This window comes from Pteropus medius, unplaced genomic scaffold (genome assembly GCF_902729225.1).
Source record: "Pteropus medius unplaced genomic scaffold, Ma_sr-lr_union100, whole genome shotgun sequence".
Classification (NCBI taxonomy): domain Eukaryota; kingdom Metazoa; phylum Chordata; class Mammalia; order Chiroptera; family Pteropodidae; genus Pteropus; species Pteropus medius.
The window spans coordinates 21,491,285-21,510,646 of NW_024349797.1; the positions used below are offsets into that span (position 1 = coordinate 21,491,285).

At 55.3% G+C, this 19,362-nt stretch overlaps 1 protein-coding gene across 4 annotated transcripts in view; it reads left to right on the forward strand.

Moving 5' to 3' along the window:
- WDR25 (WD repeat domain 25) overlaps positions 1-19,362 on the forward strand; it is a 121,368-nt gene that overhangs the window by 81,669 nt on the left and 20,337 nt on the right. For all 4 annotated transcript variants that reach the window (XM_039884210.1, XM_039884211.1, XM_039884212.1 and 1 more), the window contains one exon: positions 3,111-3,241. In XM_039884210.1, coding sequence (XP_039740144.1) covers positions 3,111-3,241 — 131 coding nt within the window. The remainder of the gene's footprint in view (positions 1-3,110; positions 3,242-19,362) is intronic.

Here is a 19,362-nt window from a genome sequence, read left to right on the forward strand (position 1 = left end):
CTGGTCTTCCTAGGTGGTCTCCCATCCAAGTACTAACCAGGCTACCCCTGCTTAGCTTCCGAGATCAGACGGAATCGGGCATGTTCAGGGTGGCATGGCCGTAGACCGTGGCTGGGTTCTGACCCCCACTGTAGCTTAAAGGCGAGGAAACGCTTGGGTCCCTGACAGAAGAGTCAGCTTGCGGGTACCAGGCTTCCAGTCAGATCGATTCCCCCGGAAGCGTACTTTGCGTACTTGAACGGGTTGCTTCTCTGTTGATCCAATGGGAGGGACATAGAGCCCAGACCTCCACGAGTCTCATCGCTCTGGTGCTTTTTTAGAATTTTTTATCAGAGAATATTACAACCACGGTGTTGGTATGATTTAAGAAGTTATTTTACGACCGCGAGAACAACTCATTCCACGTTGGTGAAGCTCTTCGCAGTCTTTGTCCGCGTCGATTCAGGATTCGGGAACGGGTGTCAAGACGAGCCTGGGTCACCTCGCCACAGAGGGCTGTTTCCCATTCCAGTTTTAAATGGCTTCTTCACGTGCTGCCTGGCAGAGAGCCTCACCTGCCTCAACTGCGGCCTGTGGGCTGGACAGTCAGGTGGTTGTGTGCTGTCTCTTCACCTTAGGGTGAAGTGCGTGACGCGGCCATGTCACATGGGTGACATGAAGTGATGTCACGGCGGCGTGATGGCCGGGGCTGACCGCGAGAATATCAGTGCGCTGCATTTCGTTGCAAATTAGTTAAGGGGCTTGTTGGGCAAAAAGTCAAGTGTTTCCGAAATTTCCTCCAATGACAGGCGACTGCCAATCATAAGTCCCTAGAAGATCCTAGAGAAACAGTCAGCACCTATTCATTAAGGTAATGGTGACGCTTTAACAAGGAGAGGGAGAGTAGCTGCTTTCCAAAAAATTCGTTCTATGGAAAGAACATTTTGAAAACAGCTGTTTTTAATTGTTCCCATCGTTCTGTACGTTTTGTTGCCAGACACGATATAAATGTGCCACCTATTAAAAGCTCTAATATCTGCACCCTTAACTTGGGAACAGTGTTTTTCTAATCTACTTTAAAATCCTTTAAATGGAAATTTCAGTGGATTTGGAATGGCGTCGTTAAAAATATGAGCGTGCCGTGATCCCCATGATGGGCTGCGGGAGCCATTACATGACAGTGGGGGGCGTGGGCTTTACTAGCTACACGTTCACACCGGGCCTTGCAGCAGCACGGGGGTGAGCCGGGAATGTCTCCCCTGCTGCTGGGTGCATGGGCTGGGGCGGGGGGAGGCGGGAGCGGGGGTGGGGACCTCTTCCATAGGGGTCCGCATGTCTCTGGGAGGGACTTTGTGGCTTGGATGGACTTCTGTGAATAAACTCACGCTGTACCTGGGCTCCTTTCAAATCACTGAATCATAAAACGTTCCCTATGTTTGAAAAATATGGAAGCATAGCCAATCCCGTGCTCTCATTAACGATATTACGACATTTGACTTAATTCGATTTCAGAGAGGTTTGTTGATACTCTTAGTAAATGGCAGATTAAGATATACTTTTAAATATGAGTTATTTTCTCCTTATCCTTTAAAACACTCTGTTTTGGGTATTTGTCGTAATGTTTGTAATAAGTTGGTACATAGCACGGTGTATAACTAATAGCAAACGTCCGTGTGTTGGCCCTGTGTGCTTGGGTTTCTCATTGATGGGCTGTGCTGTCACACACGTTCGGAGACCACGGATCCAGGCAAACTGGGTTTATAAAGGCTCCGCTGTAACTCTCAAGGGTACCTTCTGGTCGATGGTGTTCGGGTCCTTACCTGGTGAGCTAGGAGAGGGCGTAACTAAGCGCGTGCGGGGCGTCCTGACTGCAAAGCAGGGCAGCCTTCAGAAAGTGCTTTCCGGATTGAATGAGGAAGTGTGCTTCCTGGGTTCCCATAAGAGGAAGTGCTGCTTCAGATCTTGGGGTCGCATTGGCCTCCCTCTTGGCCACCAGCTTCTCGTGTCCCTGACTGCCCACTGCCTTGGTCCAGTGGAGGAGCCTCCTGGGGCCAGAGGCGGTGAAGGGTGTCCCTCGTGAGCTGGGAGAGCCCCTGCCGGCATCGCTGCGGGAAGCCCCTTCGTGCTGCTGGTTGGCGTGGTGTGCAGCAGGTGCCACGCTTGGTGTGTGAGCGGGGACTTGGCCTGGTGGCCCGGCCCTGGGGACACACGCAGGGCAGCACTCAGACTCTCGGCGGTGAGAACGGCTCCTGTGGCCGGCCCGGCTCCTCCTGCAGTCTCAGTGGGTTGAACTGGACACGAGACGACGTCCAGGGCTCTGGGATGTGAGGTCGCACCGTGTACGGGAAGGAGCGCTGGCTTTGCAGCCGACAGACCAGGCTCCGGGCTCTGAGTCTGACCCACTCTGTCGCTTACCTCTAAAAGATCCCGGTGGCAGACCAGATATTGTCCACACCGTGTGCACGATGGGCGCAGCGCACAGAAGTGCCTGATAGCAGTTTCATGACAGATACGGAGAGGACGGTCTTGCATCCTGTAGAACCTGTGAGACCCCGGTGGTCCACACCACCTGTGCATCCTGGGGCTTGGGCCGCCGTGATGCCACACTCTCGTTTGTCACCCAGAGCATCGTGCCACCCCCACCTGCCAGGCTCTGCAGCACACCGTTCGTGGGTTATTCTAAGGGTGTGATTGTGAGACCGCTGATTAGAAAGAGTCACTTTGGAGCACCTGGCTTTTGACCTCCACACTCCCCAGTGAGGAACGTACAGCGTTAACTGCAGCCTTGGAGACGCCGCCTCGCCTGCCCGGGCCTGGCGGTTTCTCACTTAAACCTGGTTTGGAGTGGTCGTGGGGCTCGAGCTGATCCACGTAACGTTCACGGAGCACACAAAGGCTGGCATTCGTGGACCCAGCCATCAGGTTTAATCCTGGGGGTGGGGTCAGCTAATCGAGGGTGGGGGTGGCCTCAGAGTGGAGCCGCTGTGTTTCCGGAAAGCCTCCACTGGCCACCTCGGGCCCAGGTGGGCTGTGTTGGTCCATGCAGCCCTTCCACGTGGCGTGTTCGTTTTCAGATATTTATTTTCCGGTCCGAGTGTTTTCTAACCCTCTCTTCTCTTTCTGTGTCGTAGGGATGCAGCTCTTCAGCGGTCAAAGCAGCTTTAGAGTCACGACGTTGAAATTTCACCCGAAAGACCCGAGCCTTTTTGTGTGTGGCGGCTTCAGCTCGGAAATCAAAGCCTGGGATGTGAGGTCCGGCAAGGTGAGTCCACCTCCTCGCCCGCGTCCTCGCGCACCTTTCCGCAGGCGGGTCCTGGCCGTGCGAGCCCTCGATCGATTGGAGGCCGGTCGGGATCGATTGGGGGCAGGTCGGGATCGATTGATCGGGGGCAGGTCGGGATCGATCGGGGCCAGGTCGGCGTCTCCAGATAGCACCCTTCAGATGGAGTGATTAGCACCTAACGTTTCGTTAGTGCCAAGCATCATTTGTAGGTGTTTCGAAAAACGTTTTTGAGTTGTTAGACAATTAGAAAAACATCCCAGGCACAGTTCTCTACAGCATGTTACTAAAAGTATTTACTGAGTGCCTACTGTATACGAGTGTTTCCAGGTGATATAAGATGAACCAGCCTCGGGTCACGCAGGGGACCGGTGTGTGGATACGGGTAACTGGTGCCGAGAAGTGGGGCGTGTGTGTGTGTGATGGGGGGCGGGAGGGCAGGAGGGGCCAGCACTCAGGGGGGTAAGTCCTTTTAGCTTGGCCTGAGGAAGGCTGCTAGGAGGAGACCGTGCTCCTTTTGGGGCCGAGAGCCTGGTCGCCGTCCGTCCCACAGAGAAGGGGCCTTCGCTCCCAGCCTCACCACGCCCTGCTGTCCCCGTCACCCTCACCGACTCGACAAGTGGCCACTTCATGCTAGGCCAAAGCCATCAGTCATCTCTGCCTCTGCTCTGTGTGTCCCGCTGCCCCCGCCGCCGCCGTCTAACCCGCCAGCGAATCCGGTCGCGCCTCTGGTGGAAGCCGCTCTCGTCTCCTGCCCGGATCCCTGCGGTGCCTTCCTACCTGGCGTCTCTTTCCCCCACGCCCCTTACAGTTTGTTCCCAGCAGCTGGAGGCCACAGTGCGCGGCGTGTGTCCCTCCTCCGGTCGGAGGCCTCCAGGCTCCGATCTCGAAGCCAGTGTCCCTTCAGTGACCCACAGGGCCCACGTGCGTTTCCCCCGCTCCCTTCCGTCCCATCCGAACACACCGGCACATTCCTGCCCCGGGGCCTTTGCGCTCGCCGCGGCTGCTGCCTGGAATGCTTCCTGTCCCCTGCAGGGTTCTGCTCCCATGCCGGCCCTCCAGTGAGGCCTTGCCCGCCCACCACGCCAGCCTCCGCCCGCCTTCCCCCCCCGCAGCATTCATTCATCATCACCTGGCGCACTGTGGATCCCACACGTTCGTTTATTTGCCTGTCTTCCTGCACTTGAACGTAAGATCCTCCAGGCCAGGATTTTTGTCTGTCGTGTTCGTTGCTGATGTCTGGCTCCTAGAACAGTGCCTGGCATGTAGCAGACACGTAGCAAGTCTCGGTCGACTGAGCGAGTGACTGAGGGAGGCAGGCAGTCATGCTGAGCCGGCAAGCACAGGAGCTGGGAACACGGAATGCGGGCAGGGACCGGCGAGCGGTGGGGCGGGGCTGGGCGTGGGCTCCACGCGGTGGCACGGGCCCAGGCAGAGGGCCGTTGGCACCCTGTGTCTCGGTTTGGACTGGCGGAGGGGAGCTGTGCAAGGTTTACGAACGGGGGCACATGTGTCAAGGCCTCGTGGGCGGGCGATAATGAAGAGCCACAGCCTGAGCTGGGGCTCAATGAGCTCGGGACGGCTCGTTTTCAAGACGTGAAAAGCACTGCGCTGGTCTGAAGGAGGCACTCAGCCACTCAGGCCCTACAGAGGAGCTCACGATAAAACTCGCCTTGAGCTTGACTTTGAAAGAAGGAGGTGTGGAAGGTCAGAGAGTTCCCTCCTCCGCGTGGGACCCAGTGGTCCACCCCAAAGGCCACCAGCCTGCTGCCTCTGCAGCACCAGCAGGTTCTAACCGAAGGCTTCTTCTCCGGCGACCCCACCCCCGGGACAGGGACGGCCCCAAGCGGCCCTCGCTGAGCAGAGGATGGAGGGGGGTGAGACAGCGCCCCGAGGCCAGGTCGGGAAGTTGAGGTGTCCCTCCACCGGCCACCGCGGCAGAGTGCGTTCCCCGCCGGCTGTTGGAAGGGGCTGCTGGCGTTTGGAGCAGAACCTAAAAACAGAAGCATTTTTTTAAAGAGTGGGAATTTTATCCGTAGTTAACTTGCTTAAAATACTTTACAAGTGGGAGAGTTAGAGCAGAGAGAGAGATGTATTCTTTTTTTTTAATCACACATTCTTCTTTTACAAGGAAACTCTTCTTAAAAAATATTTGGAAAAGAGAGAAAAGTTACCAGTGAAGAAGTGGACACAGTGGAATTTAAAAAACAACACTAGAGCTTATATCGGGGAGATAAGTACATGCTAACCGAAAAGGAACACTGGAAAGTGCTGTGTGAGTGGCGAGCTCTTCGTCGTGAGACCTCTCGATCCTGCAGCCCCTGCTGAGGGCCGTGTCCCTTAAAGGTGCACGTCCTGCTTTTGGCCTTAAAGACCAAACACGTAAAAAAGTACTCACCAAGGACGCCATCTGATTTAAGAGCGCGTTAAAAATATCGGATTTTCTCTTGGGGCAGACGCCAGCTGACGCACTCCGAACATGCTGGAGGAGAAGCGGTTAGGAGCAGATGTTGCTGTGACTGGTGTTGGCATGTTTGCGAGTCTCCCCCAAGCTGATGATGTGGGTAAAGGGATCTGTGCGGTATTTGTTTTCGCTTCTTACCAACGATCTGACTGCCTCTCCCCGCTGCCAGGTCACAGGGCTAGTTCCCTCTGCATCGGCCGCTCAGGGGCCAGCTCTTTCCTGCTTCCGTTGTTTGCTCTGACAGGTGTTGCCTGAGTATCTCATCTGGACTCCAGGAGGGAGGAAAAGCAGAGGCTCCCCGCCCCCGCGGTCCTCTGGGCTCTGTCCCAGGTGCTGACCGCTCCAGCGCTCCCTGGGCAGCGAACCCCATCCAGGCCTGAGCCTCCCAAAAGCCTTGGGGGCCAGTGCTGGAAGTGGCCGATGGAAGCAGGAGGGACACAGACCTTAGCTTAAAATCAAGACAAGTGTCCCCTTTTAAACTCACCAGGAAGGCCTGTTTCGTTGCAAAAGTGGTGTGTGATGATTCAAAAAAAGGAGAAAAGAGAGGGAAATAGAGAGAAGGGGTCGTGGAGCCAGCCGAAGGTGAACACTAGTCACATTTTGATATTTCTTTCCCTTGCTCTTTTCCCCTGAGTGTGTTTTTGAAAAAAAACATTGTTTGGTTTTTACAGTCGGTTTTTTTTTTTTAACATAGTTTTGTACTTGCTTTTCTCAGAGCATCGTGAGGGTTTTCCTTGTTATCACCAACTCCCGTGGTTGTTGAGATACCCCGTTGGCACAGCGCGCCTGGCCGACTTGCTCCTTGCCTTCTCGCCGACACTCAGAGACGTGTCTGACGCGTCAGGCACTTGATAAGTGTGGTGGAGCGAAGGTGTCAGATCTAAGAGACTTAGCTTATTTAGCAGTTTCCCTGGGTTGGACATTTAGGATATTCACCGCCCCCTGTCCTGCTGTTTATCATGAACAGACATGAGGATGGATCGGGGTCAACAAACTGCAGCCTGGGGCTAAATCTGGCCTGCTGCCTGTTTTTATAAATAAAGTTTTATTGGAACTCAGTCATGCTCATTCATTAGTGTATTTTCCACGGCTGCTTTCGGTCTGCAGTGGCAGAGCTGAGCAGTTGCCACAGAGACCACATGGCCTGCAGAGCCAAAAATATGTAGGACCTGGCCAGCCCCTGCTGTGGATACATCTGGCTGTGACATTTGCCACCTGTTGATGGTCAGGACTGCTTCTCTTGTTGGGGCTGAGAAGGTGGGTGCCCGTGTGCCGCCCCCTGTTTTGGCATCCTCGTGGGCACCACGTGCTCGGAGAATGCCTCTTCTGCACAACCGCTCCTCCGTCGGCAGCGTCTCGGGCGTTCCTCACTCGTCACGACCTCCACATAGCCGTCCGGGTCTGGTTATTATTATTCATTCCTCTGTGCATCTAGAGTTTTCCACATCGGGGGTTTATTTCCTTAAGCTTGGGTCCCAGAACTCAGCTTGTTGGGTCAAAGCAAGTCAGCGTTTGAAGGGAAGGGATAGGTTTCTCGCGAGAACAGAGCGGAGGCCTGCCGGGCGCAAGCCCACCGTGCCGCCCGGCCGCAGGGGCCGGCTTCAGGAGGCCCGCTGAAGAGTGGCTGCATCACAGACCTTCTGAGCCACGTCCCAGGCCTCCAGGTTTACGATCCCCTAAGCTTAGCCGCGTGGTGAGTGTTGAGGTTCTGGACTTCTCTGGTCCAGCCCGATTCATTACGGCAAATGGCTCCCTTGCCTCTTTCCCCGGCTGGTCTCTGCCTCATCACCTCGCTCATTACTGCAGAGCGCCGGCCTTCGTTCCCGCCGGCCAGCAGGATGCGTGCCACCCGGCCCGCCGACCGTGCTCACTCGGAGCTGGCTCGGTGCCGCTGACAGTTTTCTGACTCTTCTTCCTTGAACATGGGAGCGGACTGGAGCCCGCGGTGTCCGTGGTCTGACCTTCATGTTGCTGGGGGGGTCCATCTCTCCAGAAGCCCTTCCCGGCCTCCACTGCCCCTGGCCTGAGCTATAGGGGACCTGGGCTCACATCTTCCCTCTACCACCCACTCCCTTTGGCTAAGGCCTCTCTTAGTCATGGCTTCCCCGTTAGTGTGGCACCCGGGCTCTTGATGGGACGTGGATTTGCTGTCTGCAGGTCTGGGGTTGGGATGGTGTCTCAGTCTGCTCGGGCTGCCATAACTAAGTACTGCAGGTGGCATGGTGCAAACAGAGACACAGTTCTGGAGGCCAGAAGTCCAAGATCAAGGTGCCAGCACAGCCGGGTTCTGGTGGGGGCTCCCTGCCCTGGCTTGTAGACAGCCACCTTCTTACTGTGCCCTCACATGGCGGGGACACAGCGCTCTGGTCTCTTCATCCCCTTACGAGGGACCAGTCCCATCATCGGGCCTCTGCCCCTATGACCTCACCTAACCAAGTCACCATTGGGGGGTTAGGGCTTCAGTATATGGATTTGGGGGGGACACAAACGTCCAGCCCTGCATTTCTGCCATGGTCCCAGGAGATGCAGCAGCAGATGGCCCCTGGGCCACACTGTGAGAAGCCAGGGCCCTGAGGGCCTCAGGATATAGAGGACCCGTGCTTCTGTCCTGTGAGCACCCCTGGCCTTGGTCTTCAGCACCACCTACGACCTATCTCAGTGACAGCTCCCGACCTTCTTACGTGACTGTGCGCCCCTTCATCTGGCAGGTGTTCATTTAAACCGCCTGTGTGGGGGGCTGAGTCCTGTTGTTCCTGTGCCCCGGCATCTCCACGGGGCCCAGACCAGAGCAGGGGCTCAGGGGACAATGTCGAGTGACCTGTGGGGCCAGCTCCCCTACTCCTCGTGACGGACCCCTGCAGGAACACTCACCCGCCCTCAGCTCAGGGGCAGTGGCCACGCTGGGATCTCTGTGGAGGGCGTGGCCTCTGGCAAATGGGATATAAAGCCTGCAGTTCAGCTGCAGCCGGTCATTCCAGTGTGGGCAGAGGCAGAGGACGTGGGAGATGTGCAGTTCGTGGCCAAGCCTGCTCCCGCATGCGCCCGTGTTTGGGAGCTAACAGAGCTGCTGGCCACGCTCGTTTCCAGCTGCTCAGGGCCCGGCTCTGTGCCCAGCACGGAGCTGCAGAGTTGCAGGCGTGTGGGACCTGGGCCCAGCTCTCCAAGACCCACCAGCACCGTGGGGAGTGCTCCAGGTAGTTACTCTAAAGTTCACTTTAAGATGACTATGTAGTCTGAGCCAAGTTAGGATAGAAAATAAAAGAAAATTTCCTCCTTATATCATGAATCAAATTTGTAGAAAAACTCCTACAGAGGCTCAAAAATCATCGTGCATTTTTAGTGAGTCACGCTTTTTGCAAGTCTGAATTATGGAGCCCCAAGCTCAGCGAACATCCCTCAGCTGAGCAGTGAGTGCTGGAAACCGGAGCAGCTCCGGAAAATCCAAGGCAGGGGGCCCCGGGCGGGGGGAGTTGGTCCCCTGCCCCTGTCCCCTCCCTTCTGTGCGTGGCTGGCCAGCCATCTTCCCATGCACAGCTCCACTTTGCTCCCCGTAAGAGTCGCAGATGCACTCAGGCCCTGCTGGCTTTCTGAAACACCAGCCCCCATCCTCTCTGGGATGAAGTCTCAGGATGAAATCGGCCCTGGCAGGCCAGCTCACGTTGATCTGCTGTTGGTTTGACACAGATCACGATTTCCTGCTTGTTCTACATCCTTTCTTCTTTCCTTTCCTTCCTTCCTTCGTTTTGGATCTGCACCCCAGACTCCCTACAGGTGTGTGTCCTAACCTGCGGGTGATAGTGGGGGACGCCGGCTCCCCCCCACTCCCCCGCTGCATGGATCCTCATCTTGGCCCCTTGTCACAGCTCCTCACTGTGGCTTCTCAGCAGGATGTAAACTCCCTGAGGTCAGGAATCTGCCCCATTTGCTGCTACAGCCCCAGCGCCTATCACGAGGGGGTGGGTCGGTCGCAGGAATGACTGACAGGTTCAGCCCTGATCCAGACCCATTTCTAAAGTGTCCGGTAATGGACTCACCGGCTGAAGCACCACCTGAGCTGTCGTCTCGCAGTCCTGCTGCGGGCGTCCTTCCCTGAGCAGGAAGGGTGACAGCCGGTAACGCCGCCGTGGTGGCTGACCGGGATGGTGGTCCTAGCGCAGGGGTCAGAAGCACCTGGGGGGCAGTAGAGAATGCTGGCCTGGCCCCCGCCCCCGTCTGGAGGCGGCCCAGGCTTTAGGGTTTTTCCACGCCTCAGAGTTGTGTGCTGCAGCCTGGGGCCCTGGCCCGGGGGCCCAGGTGAGACTCCTGAGGGGCGTCGCAGGGTTCCCGCCCCTGTGGGCGAGTGCGTCCTGACATTTGCATTCCCAGGACGCTGGCTGTCTGGGGACACGGCGCCTTCGCTCCTCGGCTCTGGGCACCATCAGTTTTCATGGCATTGTAGGCAGGTTGCTTATTTGCCCTAATGAGGTTTTGATTACTTTCCATTTGTCTCTTTCATCGGCTTTATATTAAAATGCCTTTTTATTTGGACTCTTTGTACTTTCTGCAGTTCTGAGTTTTGCCTCAAAGCGAACTTTTTTATGCAGATGAGAGCAGGAGACTAACCAGAGGCAGAGAGATGGGGGTGGCGGGCCTCCAGAGAGCCTGGTGCGGACAGGGGAGTGGCTGGCACTCTCCGTGCGACTCCGCGTGGCTCCTTGTCCTTTCTGGGCTCTCACTGTCAAGTGGTGCTAGGGCCGGCTGCTCTCAGGTCCCTGCTGCCGGTCAGTACTGATCCAGGTGGCACGTGCTGGGGGCTCGCCACCTGCTGCGCTCCGTACTAGGCTTTCTGTGCCTCGTAGCTCACCTACTGCACAGCGATCCCCCTACTGTGTCAGACGCTGCCCTCACCCCATCCTGCTGGCAGGGTGCCCGAGGTTCAGAGAGATTCTGGCAACCAGTACACGACCGGCTTGGTGGTGGGGTAAGACCTTGACCCAGGTGGCTTGACCCCTACGCCCTGGCAGGCCCTCACAGCATGAATGGAGCTTCAGTCTTGGGTGTAAGTAAGGCGTTTTCAAGTGAGTGCTGTGTGTTTCGTCCTCCGGGAGGCCTGCACCGGGCAGCCCTTGGGTTCAGATGTTTGTTCAGCCCTCCGTGAGCAGCCCAGTGCCTGGTGTCAGGGACCCAGCTGTCAATGGGACACTGGGGGCCCCTGCAGCCTCAGGCCTGAAGTCATAATCCCAGCGCCTCTGCGAGGCAGCCTTTCTGCCCCGCGGTGGTGCAGGCGAGGAGACCAGTTCTGGAAGGTCCAGCTCTTGTGTGGCAGTGCAGCCACGTGGGGCCCGGGCCTGAGCCGGAGTCGTCTACATGCTCCCTCTCCCTACTGCAGGAAGAGGACACATGGTGTTTATTGATGCCACAAGCGTTTTCTGAGCCACCACCGGACACCAGGCACTGTCGCAGGGCATGGGGTGACCAAACCCAGTGAGGCAGCCTTGGCCCCTCGGAGCCCATCTGTCAGAGGACTGCCTAAGCCTCGTTGAGAACGCACGTCTGATGTGTGACAGATCCGTCAGCCTCACAGCTGCCTCCGCAGGTGGCTGTGGAGTCCGCATGTGTCTCCTGGGCCGCCAGAGTTTGGGGCAGAGCTGGGGGTTGCTCCCTGGAATCCACTGATGCCCAGCCCAGCCCAGCCCCCTCTTCAGCCTCACTCTGCAGGGTTTTGGGGGCTGGCAAGCAGACTCCTGTTTAAAACCGGGTATGTGAGCTGCCAGCTGGAGCTCCGTGTGACAATGGGAGACCCAGGCACTCAGGGGGCAACGTCCAGGACTTTCGCTAACACCCCATTTGGTAACGTCTGCTCTTAAAAATGCAGTAGGGTGTATCAGAAATATAAAGCAGACTCTAGACCTGTAACGATTACATGTAATCATTACACGGTGATTACATAAACACAATATGTAATGCTAATTTGAGTTTGTTATGATACTTTTTGCCACAAAAATAAGCTGTTACACTAAACACCATTCCTTAAGATTTTTAAAAATTTAGCATTTTTATTGAAATTGATTGACATTTTTACCTGAAAACCTATCTTAGTTTGCTGTAACTGGTAACATTAAAAAATCATGGATTTAATGCCCTAGTTATTTTTATCCTAAAATACTTTAAATACTCAAATTTTGAAGATGATAGCTTTATTGTGATGTAATGCACGCACCATACAACACACTCATTTCATGTATACCATTCATTAGTTTTTAGTGTATTTAGGGCGGTTCAACCAACATCACGGTCAATTTCGAACATTTTCATCACCTGGAAGAGAAACCTTGTGCCCTTTAGAGCTCTGCTCCCCGCAGCAGCCCCTGGCAACTACTAATCTTCCTGTCTCTGTAGATTTGCCTCTTCTGGACATTTTATCTAACTGAAATCATACAGTATGTGGTGTTTTGCGATTGGCATAATATTTTCAAGGTCCCTCCACGTCGCAGCATGTGTCAGTACTTCATCCCTTTTTATACCTGAATAATATTCCATTGTATGGACGTATCGCATTTTCTCTATTCACTAGTTGGTGGACGTTTGTGTTGTTTCGATTTCTTTTTGGCTGTTATGGATCATGGTGCTGTGAACATTCGCATACAAGTTTTGTGTGGACGGATCTTTTGATCTTTCTCAGGCTCTGCCTGGGGTGAAATTGCTGAGCCATCCGGTAACTCGGAGTGAGATCTACCTGTTGAGAAACGTCCAGACTGTGGCCGCACCATTTCACCTGCCCTCCAGCCGTTTGCGAGGGTTCTAGTTTCTTCGTGACCTCACCACATTTTACCTGTCTTTTTGTTAATTCCATCGCAGGGGGCGTGAAGTGGTACGTCCATGGTTTGAAGCGGGTTTGAAGTGGTCTCCGTAAGGTCCACTTAGGACCCTTCACACTGGCTAGTTCTTCACGAATGAGCTTTGGGAATCTGTGTCCCTTACAGAATTGGTTTATTTCATCTAAGTTATCGAATATACATAGATATACTTGTTCATAATATACCTTTATTGTCCTTTCGATATTTTTAGGTTCTCCGACTTCATTCCTGATAATAAAATTTATGTCTTCTTTTTTTTTCCTTAGTGCGGCTAGAGATTTATCAATCTTATCAATCATTTCAGTGAAACATTGCGTCTTCTCCATTGTTTTTCTGTTTTCCACTTCATTAATTTCTGCTCTTATTTTTATTTTCTTCTGCTTGCTTTGAGTTTAATTCACTTTTTTTTTTTAAGTTCTTAAGGTGGTGAGTTAGGTCACCGATTTGAAATCTCTTTACTGTGAGCATGTTAATTCAATGCACTTTACTCTAAGCTCTCATCCCACAAATTTGATATACTGTATTTAAATTTTCATTCAATTCAGAAATATTTTCTAATTTTATTTTTACTTCTTCTTTGATCCATGGATTATTTAGAAGTATATTGTTTAGTTTCTAAATATGTAGGGATTTTCCAGATATCTCTGTGTTATTTCTGGTTGAATTCTGTTATGATGAGAAAACCATATGATTTCAATCATTTAAAATTTATTAGGGTTACTTTTATGGCCCAGAGTATGGTCCATGTTGTTGAATGTTCCACACGCTCTTGGGAAGACTGTATATTTTGCTGCCGTTGGCTGGAGTGTTCCGTAAGATGGCAGTTTGGCCCGGTTAGTTGGTCATGTTGTCCAGTTTGTTCTTCTGTATCCTCGCTCATTTTCGTCCACCTCTTCTTTCGATTATCGACAAGGGAGTGTCGACGTCTCTGTAATTGTAGATTTGTGAATTTCTCTGTTCAGTTCTATCATTTTTTTGCTTTATGTATTTTGAAGCTTCCACCACAGCTCCACGAGGGGGTGGGGGGTGGGGTAGCCGCTCTCCAGTCAACACTGTTAGAGAAAATAAGAAAAAAACAGAAAAAGGAAAGAAAATAGTGGTGCACCTCTGCCAGTCGCCTCTCCGAGTTCTGACCTCTCCCCAGTCGGTCCACTTCTGTCTGCTTTCGGCGTTCTCGGGAACCGCTTTCTGTTTGGTCCAGTTTTAGTTGCCGTTGGGGGAGAGAGGCTGGAGTGGGCTCAGGCAGACTTTGAGCATATTTTTTTCTTGGCTTTGAATGTCCCCTCTTCTCCTGGCCAGATGCCCCCTGTCCTCCACTGATGTCTCCTCTCCGGGAGCTTCTTTCCGAGTCCCACTGGATGGGGTGTCTGTCCCCTTTTCTCCCTCAGTCTTGGTTTTAGCTGCCTGGCACATGTCATCCCCGCCTCCCCCGCCGTGAGCGCTCTGTGGCGGCTGGGGACATGATGGTCTGGTCCAACCTGGCACTCCCAGACCTGGTGTGAGTCGTCGGTGCTGCATAAACGATCGTGTCAGCCGCCGTGGACTTGCAGCGTAGCTCCGCAGAGGTTTCCTGGCTCTGGGGATGTGTCCGGATTCGTGCCCCAGCAAATGGATCCCCAGTTATCGGTGGCGCTGGCGGCTGTGCCGATCGAAGCACGTGGCTGGTTTGTGTCCCGAACTACCTGAGAGAAGGCTGCCTGGCGTGGCAGCGGGTCCGGAACGCACGTGAGGAAGGCGAGGGATGTCCCTGCGGTCCGGCAGTGCCCCTCGTGACGCCGTAGTCAGGACAGGAGGGGCGGACGTCTCTCCTCGCCCTCCGCGAGCTCTTCTCACACAGAGCAGGTTTCTCGGATTTTAATTATCGTAAACATTTTTGAGGCCTGGTTACCTGGCTCGCCCCGTTCCCTTATCCATTGGACATTCGCCACGCACCTGCAGAGGCGTAGGGCCTCTTCCGAGTTTGCAGGATAAAGAAACTACAGGAAGCACCTGTTTCTGACCAAGCCGGAGGCCGGTGGCAGAGTTAGGATCGCGCCCCTTCAGCACCGCAGTGCCCAGGGCTTGCTTCTCTGGGCCTGCACGTGAGGCCGTGCAGGGTGTCCACTGCACACAGGCACTTGGCCGACGGGAGGCTGGGTGCTGAAATCGAGCCTGTGCTCTGCTAGTCAGTCAGGCCATGCCCTTGGCATGGGGTGGGAGCCACCCGAAGGAGTGTCCTTCTAAAACGAGCCAGGGTACCACATGGGCCAGCAGTGGCCCTGTCCCTTCCCCTTCTGTCTGCCTGTCAGCCTGATGACATTCACTCCCTCTCTAGCCTCCCCCCAGATCTGCCCCTCACCCTCTCCCCTGGGGGCCCTGAGCCTGCCCGGGAGCCACCCTCCCTGTAGCCACTACCTCACAGGACTGGGGCGGGATGGCACCGAAGGATCTCACACCTTTCCAGACTTGTCTGCCGTGAGTGGCTGTTACTCTTGAAAAACGTAGCTAAATCACTTGCCAAGGGAGATGGAGGAAGAGGAGTTTGCAGGGGAGCAGCCGGAGGCCTCGCGGGGAGAGCGGTCGGGGTTGGGGGCGGGCAGAGGACGGGTTGCCCCAGCCGCGGAGCTGGCCGTGCGCCCGTGGGAGGCTGGGTCTCTGCTGGACTCGGGGGCGGGCCTGAAGGGCGTGGGAGACCAGGGCGCTGTGCCGAGGGCAGTGGGGAGCTTGTTCTGATTACAGAAGTGATCGTGCTGTCTGAAGACCCTTTGGAGGGGAAGCAGAAGCGGAGGACGTTCACCCCTCGGTCCCCCAGCCGTAACTACCCCCGTCGGTTGGCATCCTGCCTTCCAGTTTTTATGCATAGACTTTTAATATAATTTTTATACAATTTTATATATAAATTTTTATATAATTATATTTTTATATAATTTTTCCCCAATGTAATGTGATAGCATTAGCGTTTCCCGTATTGTTCAACAGTTTTGGGTGATGTGATGTTTAATCATTACCCGACGTACTACCACGTATTTAACCAGTTCTCTATTATCGGGTGCTCATCACGTGTCTGGTGCCCCCTTATTACAACACTGGGGCACACGTCTCTGCGTAAACCCCTCGATGCAGAATGGATCGAAGCGTGCGCGGGGTGTTAGGTCCGGCTGCCCCTGCCCGCCTCCTTCCCTGGGGGCAGCGGCTCACGCAGGAGGAGCGCGGGGCGCGGTTGGCTCGGGGGCAGCAGGGGTGAGGCTCACGCGTGCGCACCTCCTGCGGGCCGACCTGGAGAGAGCAGCGCGAGCGAGCAGCGTGGGGCTGGAGAGGGGGCCGCCTCCTCCAGGCGGACGGAGGTGGGGCTGGGGCGGGGCCCCTTCCAAGCCGGGAGACCCGCCCCCGGGGCCCACCTGGGTCTCGGCGCAGAGTCACCTGTGCCAGGTTCACCTCCCCCCTCAGCCCGTCAGCCCAGCCTGGCTCTTCGATCCTCAGCCGGGCACCCGGCATGTGTCGCATGCCTGATGGGCATAGAAATCAGGAGTTGGGGTTATGTGGGGCGTAGGATTGAAAATGGACGGTTGGTAGGGTTACAGAGATGTCCTTGAGGTTCCGGGGGAGGGGCCTAAACTGTCAGTAGAGTCCAAGCATTGGGAAATGTGGTCCCCACCCGAGGCGGGGGTGGTAGAGGGTAGGACCAGGAGGGGCTTCTCAGAAAAGGTGCCTCCTCCTCTCAGGGAGGTCCCCGGGGCCCCAAGGCCCAGCAGAGCTCTGTCTGTGTGGGGCTACCTCATCCATGTCCCCTAACATCCATTGGGTTTGCACGCCATTGGGACTTCAACAGTAATAATGAAGCAGAGTGTGGCCCTGTCACCATACAAGGCAGGCAGCAGGGGCGCCTGTCCCCAGGCGAGAGCCGAGGATGAGGAGCGGTCTGCTCAGAGTCCCCAGCGGCCAGAGCTGTGCTCTGACCCTGGGCCAGTGCTCTCACCCTCTTCCTGGCGCTGCCCACCGGGGCTGTGGCCTGCTGGCCCCACCCAGAGGGTCCCTGGGACCCCGCAGATGCCACAGCCCCCTGCCTCCCCCACCCCGCACCTGCTCTGCGTTCACCAGGTGTGGTAATCACCGGAGTCGAGCCCCACTGGTCTCGGGTGCTCATGGGAGTGTGGACACAGAGGGGCCTGGGCCTGGGGGTGGGGGGGCCCCCCCACTTTCCCTGCTGGGCCCTGGAGGAGGCCCCATCCCACCCCGCCTCTTCTGCTCAGGGGCTGGCGGCCTGGGAGACAGGCCGGCTCATCTCTTTTACTCCTTCCAGGGGTTTGAGGCGGGTGAGATCTGCCCGGCTTTGGGCGCCGGGATGGTCAGATGGAGGCGTGCCGGGTACGGGGCATTCCTCGGGGTCGAGCCCTAGGCCAGGGTGCTACAAGTGGCCTTTAGGGGATGCTGTGCCTCGTCAGAGATGGACCCCTAGAGTTACTGGGCAGGGCCTGGCGTTTGGGGGCCCTGGGGCCTAGGCAGGTGAGCCCCACACCCACCAGAGTGGCCTGAGCCTCTTTGCATCGCCCCCTGTTGCTTCTTGAGGGCCGAGGTCCTACGACAAGGTGCCGGAGTGCCCTGCGCAGCACGGGGGCCGGGACCGCCGAGCCAGGCTGCCTTGGGGGGCAGCCGCACTGTTGGAGCCCAATTTTATTTGTAGCTCTGTTGTAGAGCGAGGAAAACCAATTTTTCACTTGAGAGGGTCAACGTAGATACACGTGTAATTGACTGTTTCTGCTTTTCTTCCTTCCCCTCGCGTTCTGTATCTGTAATTTAAAATTTCACAGTTTCCAATGTGACGGCTTCTCTGTGGGTTGTTCAGATTCGTTTCGGATTCAGCAAGCACTAATTGAGCAGCTACTCTCTGCCTTCGGCCGGGCAGCCTGCGGTGTGTGGGAGGGCGGGGCCCGGCTCCAGGGCTGGCTGTGGACTGGGTGTCACGCTGGCTCTGCCTCCAGCCAGCTGCGTGATCCTGGGCAGGCCACCCCACCGCGCTGAGTCCCAGTGTCCTCCTCCGGTCAGTAGGGCTGGTGATCCTGATGCCCCAAGGTCGTGAGGATGAAGTGAGGTCACATGCGAAGCATCAGGCAAGGTGTATGGCACATAGTAGGTGTTCAGTTAATGCTACCTGCCCTCTTGACATTCTCCGATGGTGATCACAGGGTCGTGCCCTCCCCGAGCTCGTGATAATTGGCAGTCATGAAATCGTGAGCTGTCTCTGGTCTTGCTAAAAGCCGTGCTGAGCTCAAACCTCCCCGCAGGAGGTAGCGCACCTGACCCAAATGTCAAGTGTCTGCCTTTGGCTGAAGGTGCTCTAACCCAGTGCGATAACACGTCCAAGACTGCCTGATCCTCTAACCCAGGGTGATAACACGTGTCCTCTCGGGCTCATCGGAGACTTGATATACAACTTCCGTGTCCCTGATTAATTTTTAAAAGACAGAGATGAATTCATTTCTGCCTACTAAGTACGGATGCTCAGAATGTGGGGAGTGGGACCTTGAGAGATGCCACGTGGAACCTAGCCCCAGGCGCCCAGGAGCTGTCTGCAGAGATTCCCAGAGACAGGATGGCAACAAGTCAGGACCCGTCCAGGGGTGGTTGGTGGAGGTGGGAGAGGGTCTCCTGGGTTCCCTGGGGGCTCCTGGAGAGTGAGACACTTTGGATACTTCTCCCCAGCTGTCCCCTCCACGCCCCCTGCCCCCTGCCCCCCAGCCAGCCTTTGGGCCGTATTGTGGAGCTCACATTCCGGAAGGCCGTTCTTGGGGCGTATTCTGCTTCTGCTCCGCCTCGGGCACGACCCCCAGGCCGTTCCGGAGGTGCAGGGCTTCCAAGATGCTGGCTCTAAGGACCCTAGGCCGGTCCTGGGAGCCTGAGCCCGCTCGTCAGTTACACCTCATGCAAAAGGGAAAGGTGTCCTCCCCCAGCACAGGGCTATTAAAGCAGCCATCCTTAAGCCTCATTAAGGAGTGTTAAATGCTAATGAATTTAGAGAGGGGCGTCTTGGGGCTTGTTTCCTTGGAAACGTTTGAGAGCAGGTGCTTTATAATGAGCTGTACCTATTTTAAAAAGTGAGCCACGAGGCCCACTTTGATAGGCTGGATCTCAGATGCTGATGGGTAAGTGTGAACAAAGCCGGTGGAGGCCAGTGGAGATGCTTTGTGCTCTCAGAAATATCATTCTCTGGTGGTTTCTATAGAAACCACTGGCACCTAGGGAGGAGAATTACTGAGCTCCAGAGTCTCATTTACACAACACAACCGTGACTCCAGCCTGGCAACTGGCCTCAGCCTCTAAAGGCCACCGGAGCCCCGTGGGGAGGGTGGGAGTGGTTACTGGACAAAACGGGCCAGATGCATGTCGCCGGAGCTGCAATTCTGCTTCAGTTACGTCTGCCCCGTTCCCGCTGCTCGATTTCCGCCGGTCCCCACTCTGCTCGTGATTTCAGGCCGGACGACGACGACAAGAATGAACATTTGCGGAGCTCGGTCCTCCCACAGAACACTTTAAAGAGACTTTTTGTAATTGAAAAATGTAAATATATACCAAAGTAGAGAGGCTGTCTGATGAACCTCCGCGCAAGCAGCGCCCAGTTTCAGCAGTTACGGACTCAGGGCCAAGCTTCTCGCCTGTAAACCTGCCCGTTTCCCCCCGCAGTGCCTACCGTTCCTGCCCCCAACGCTGGATTTTGAAACGAGTCCCAGACACGTGCTATTATTTCATTTGTACAGACTTTTGATTTTTTAAAAGATAAGGACTTCAAGTTATTCTAATACCCTTGTCCCTTCTAACAGTTCAGTGTA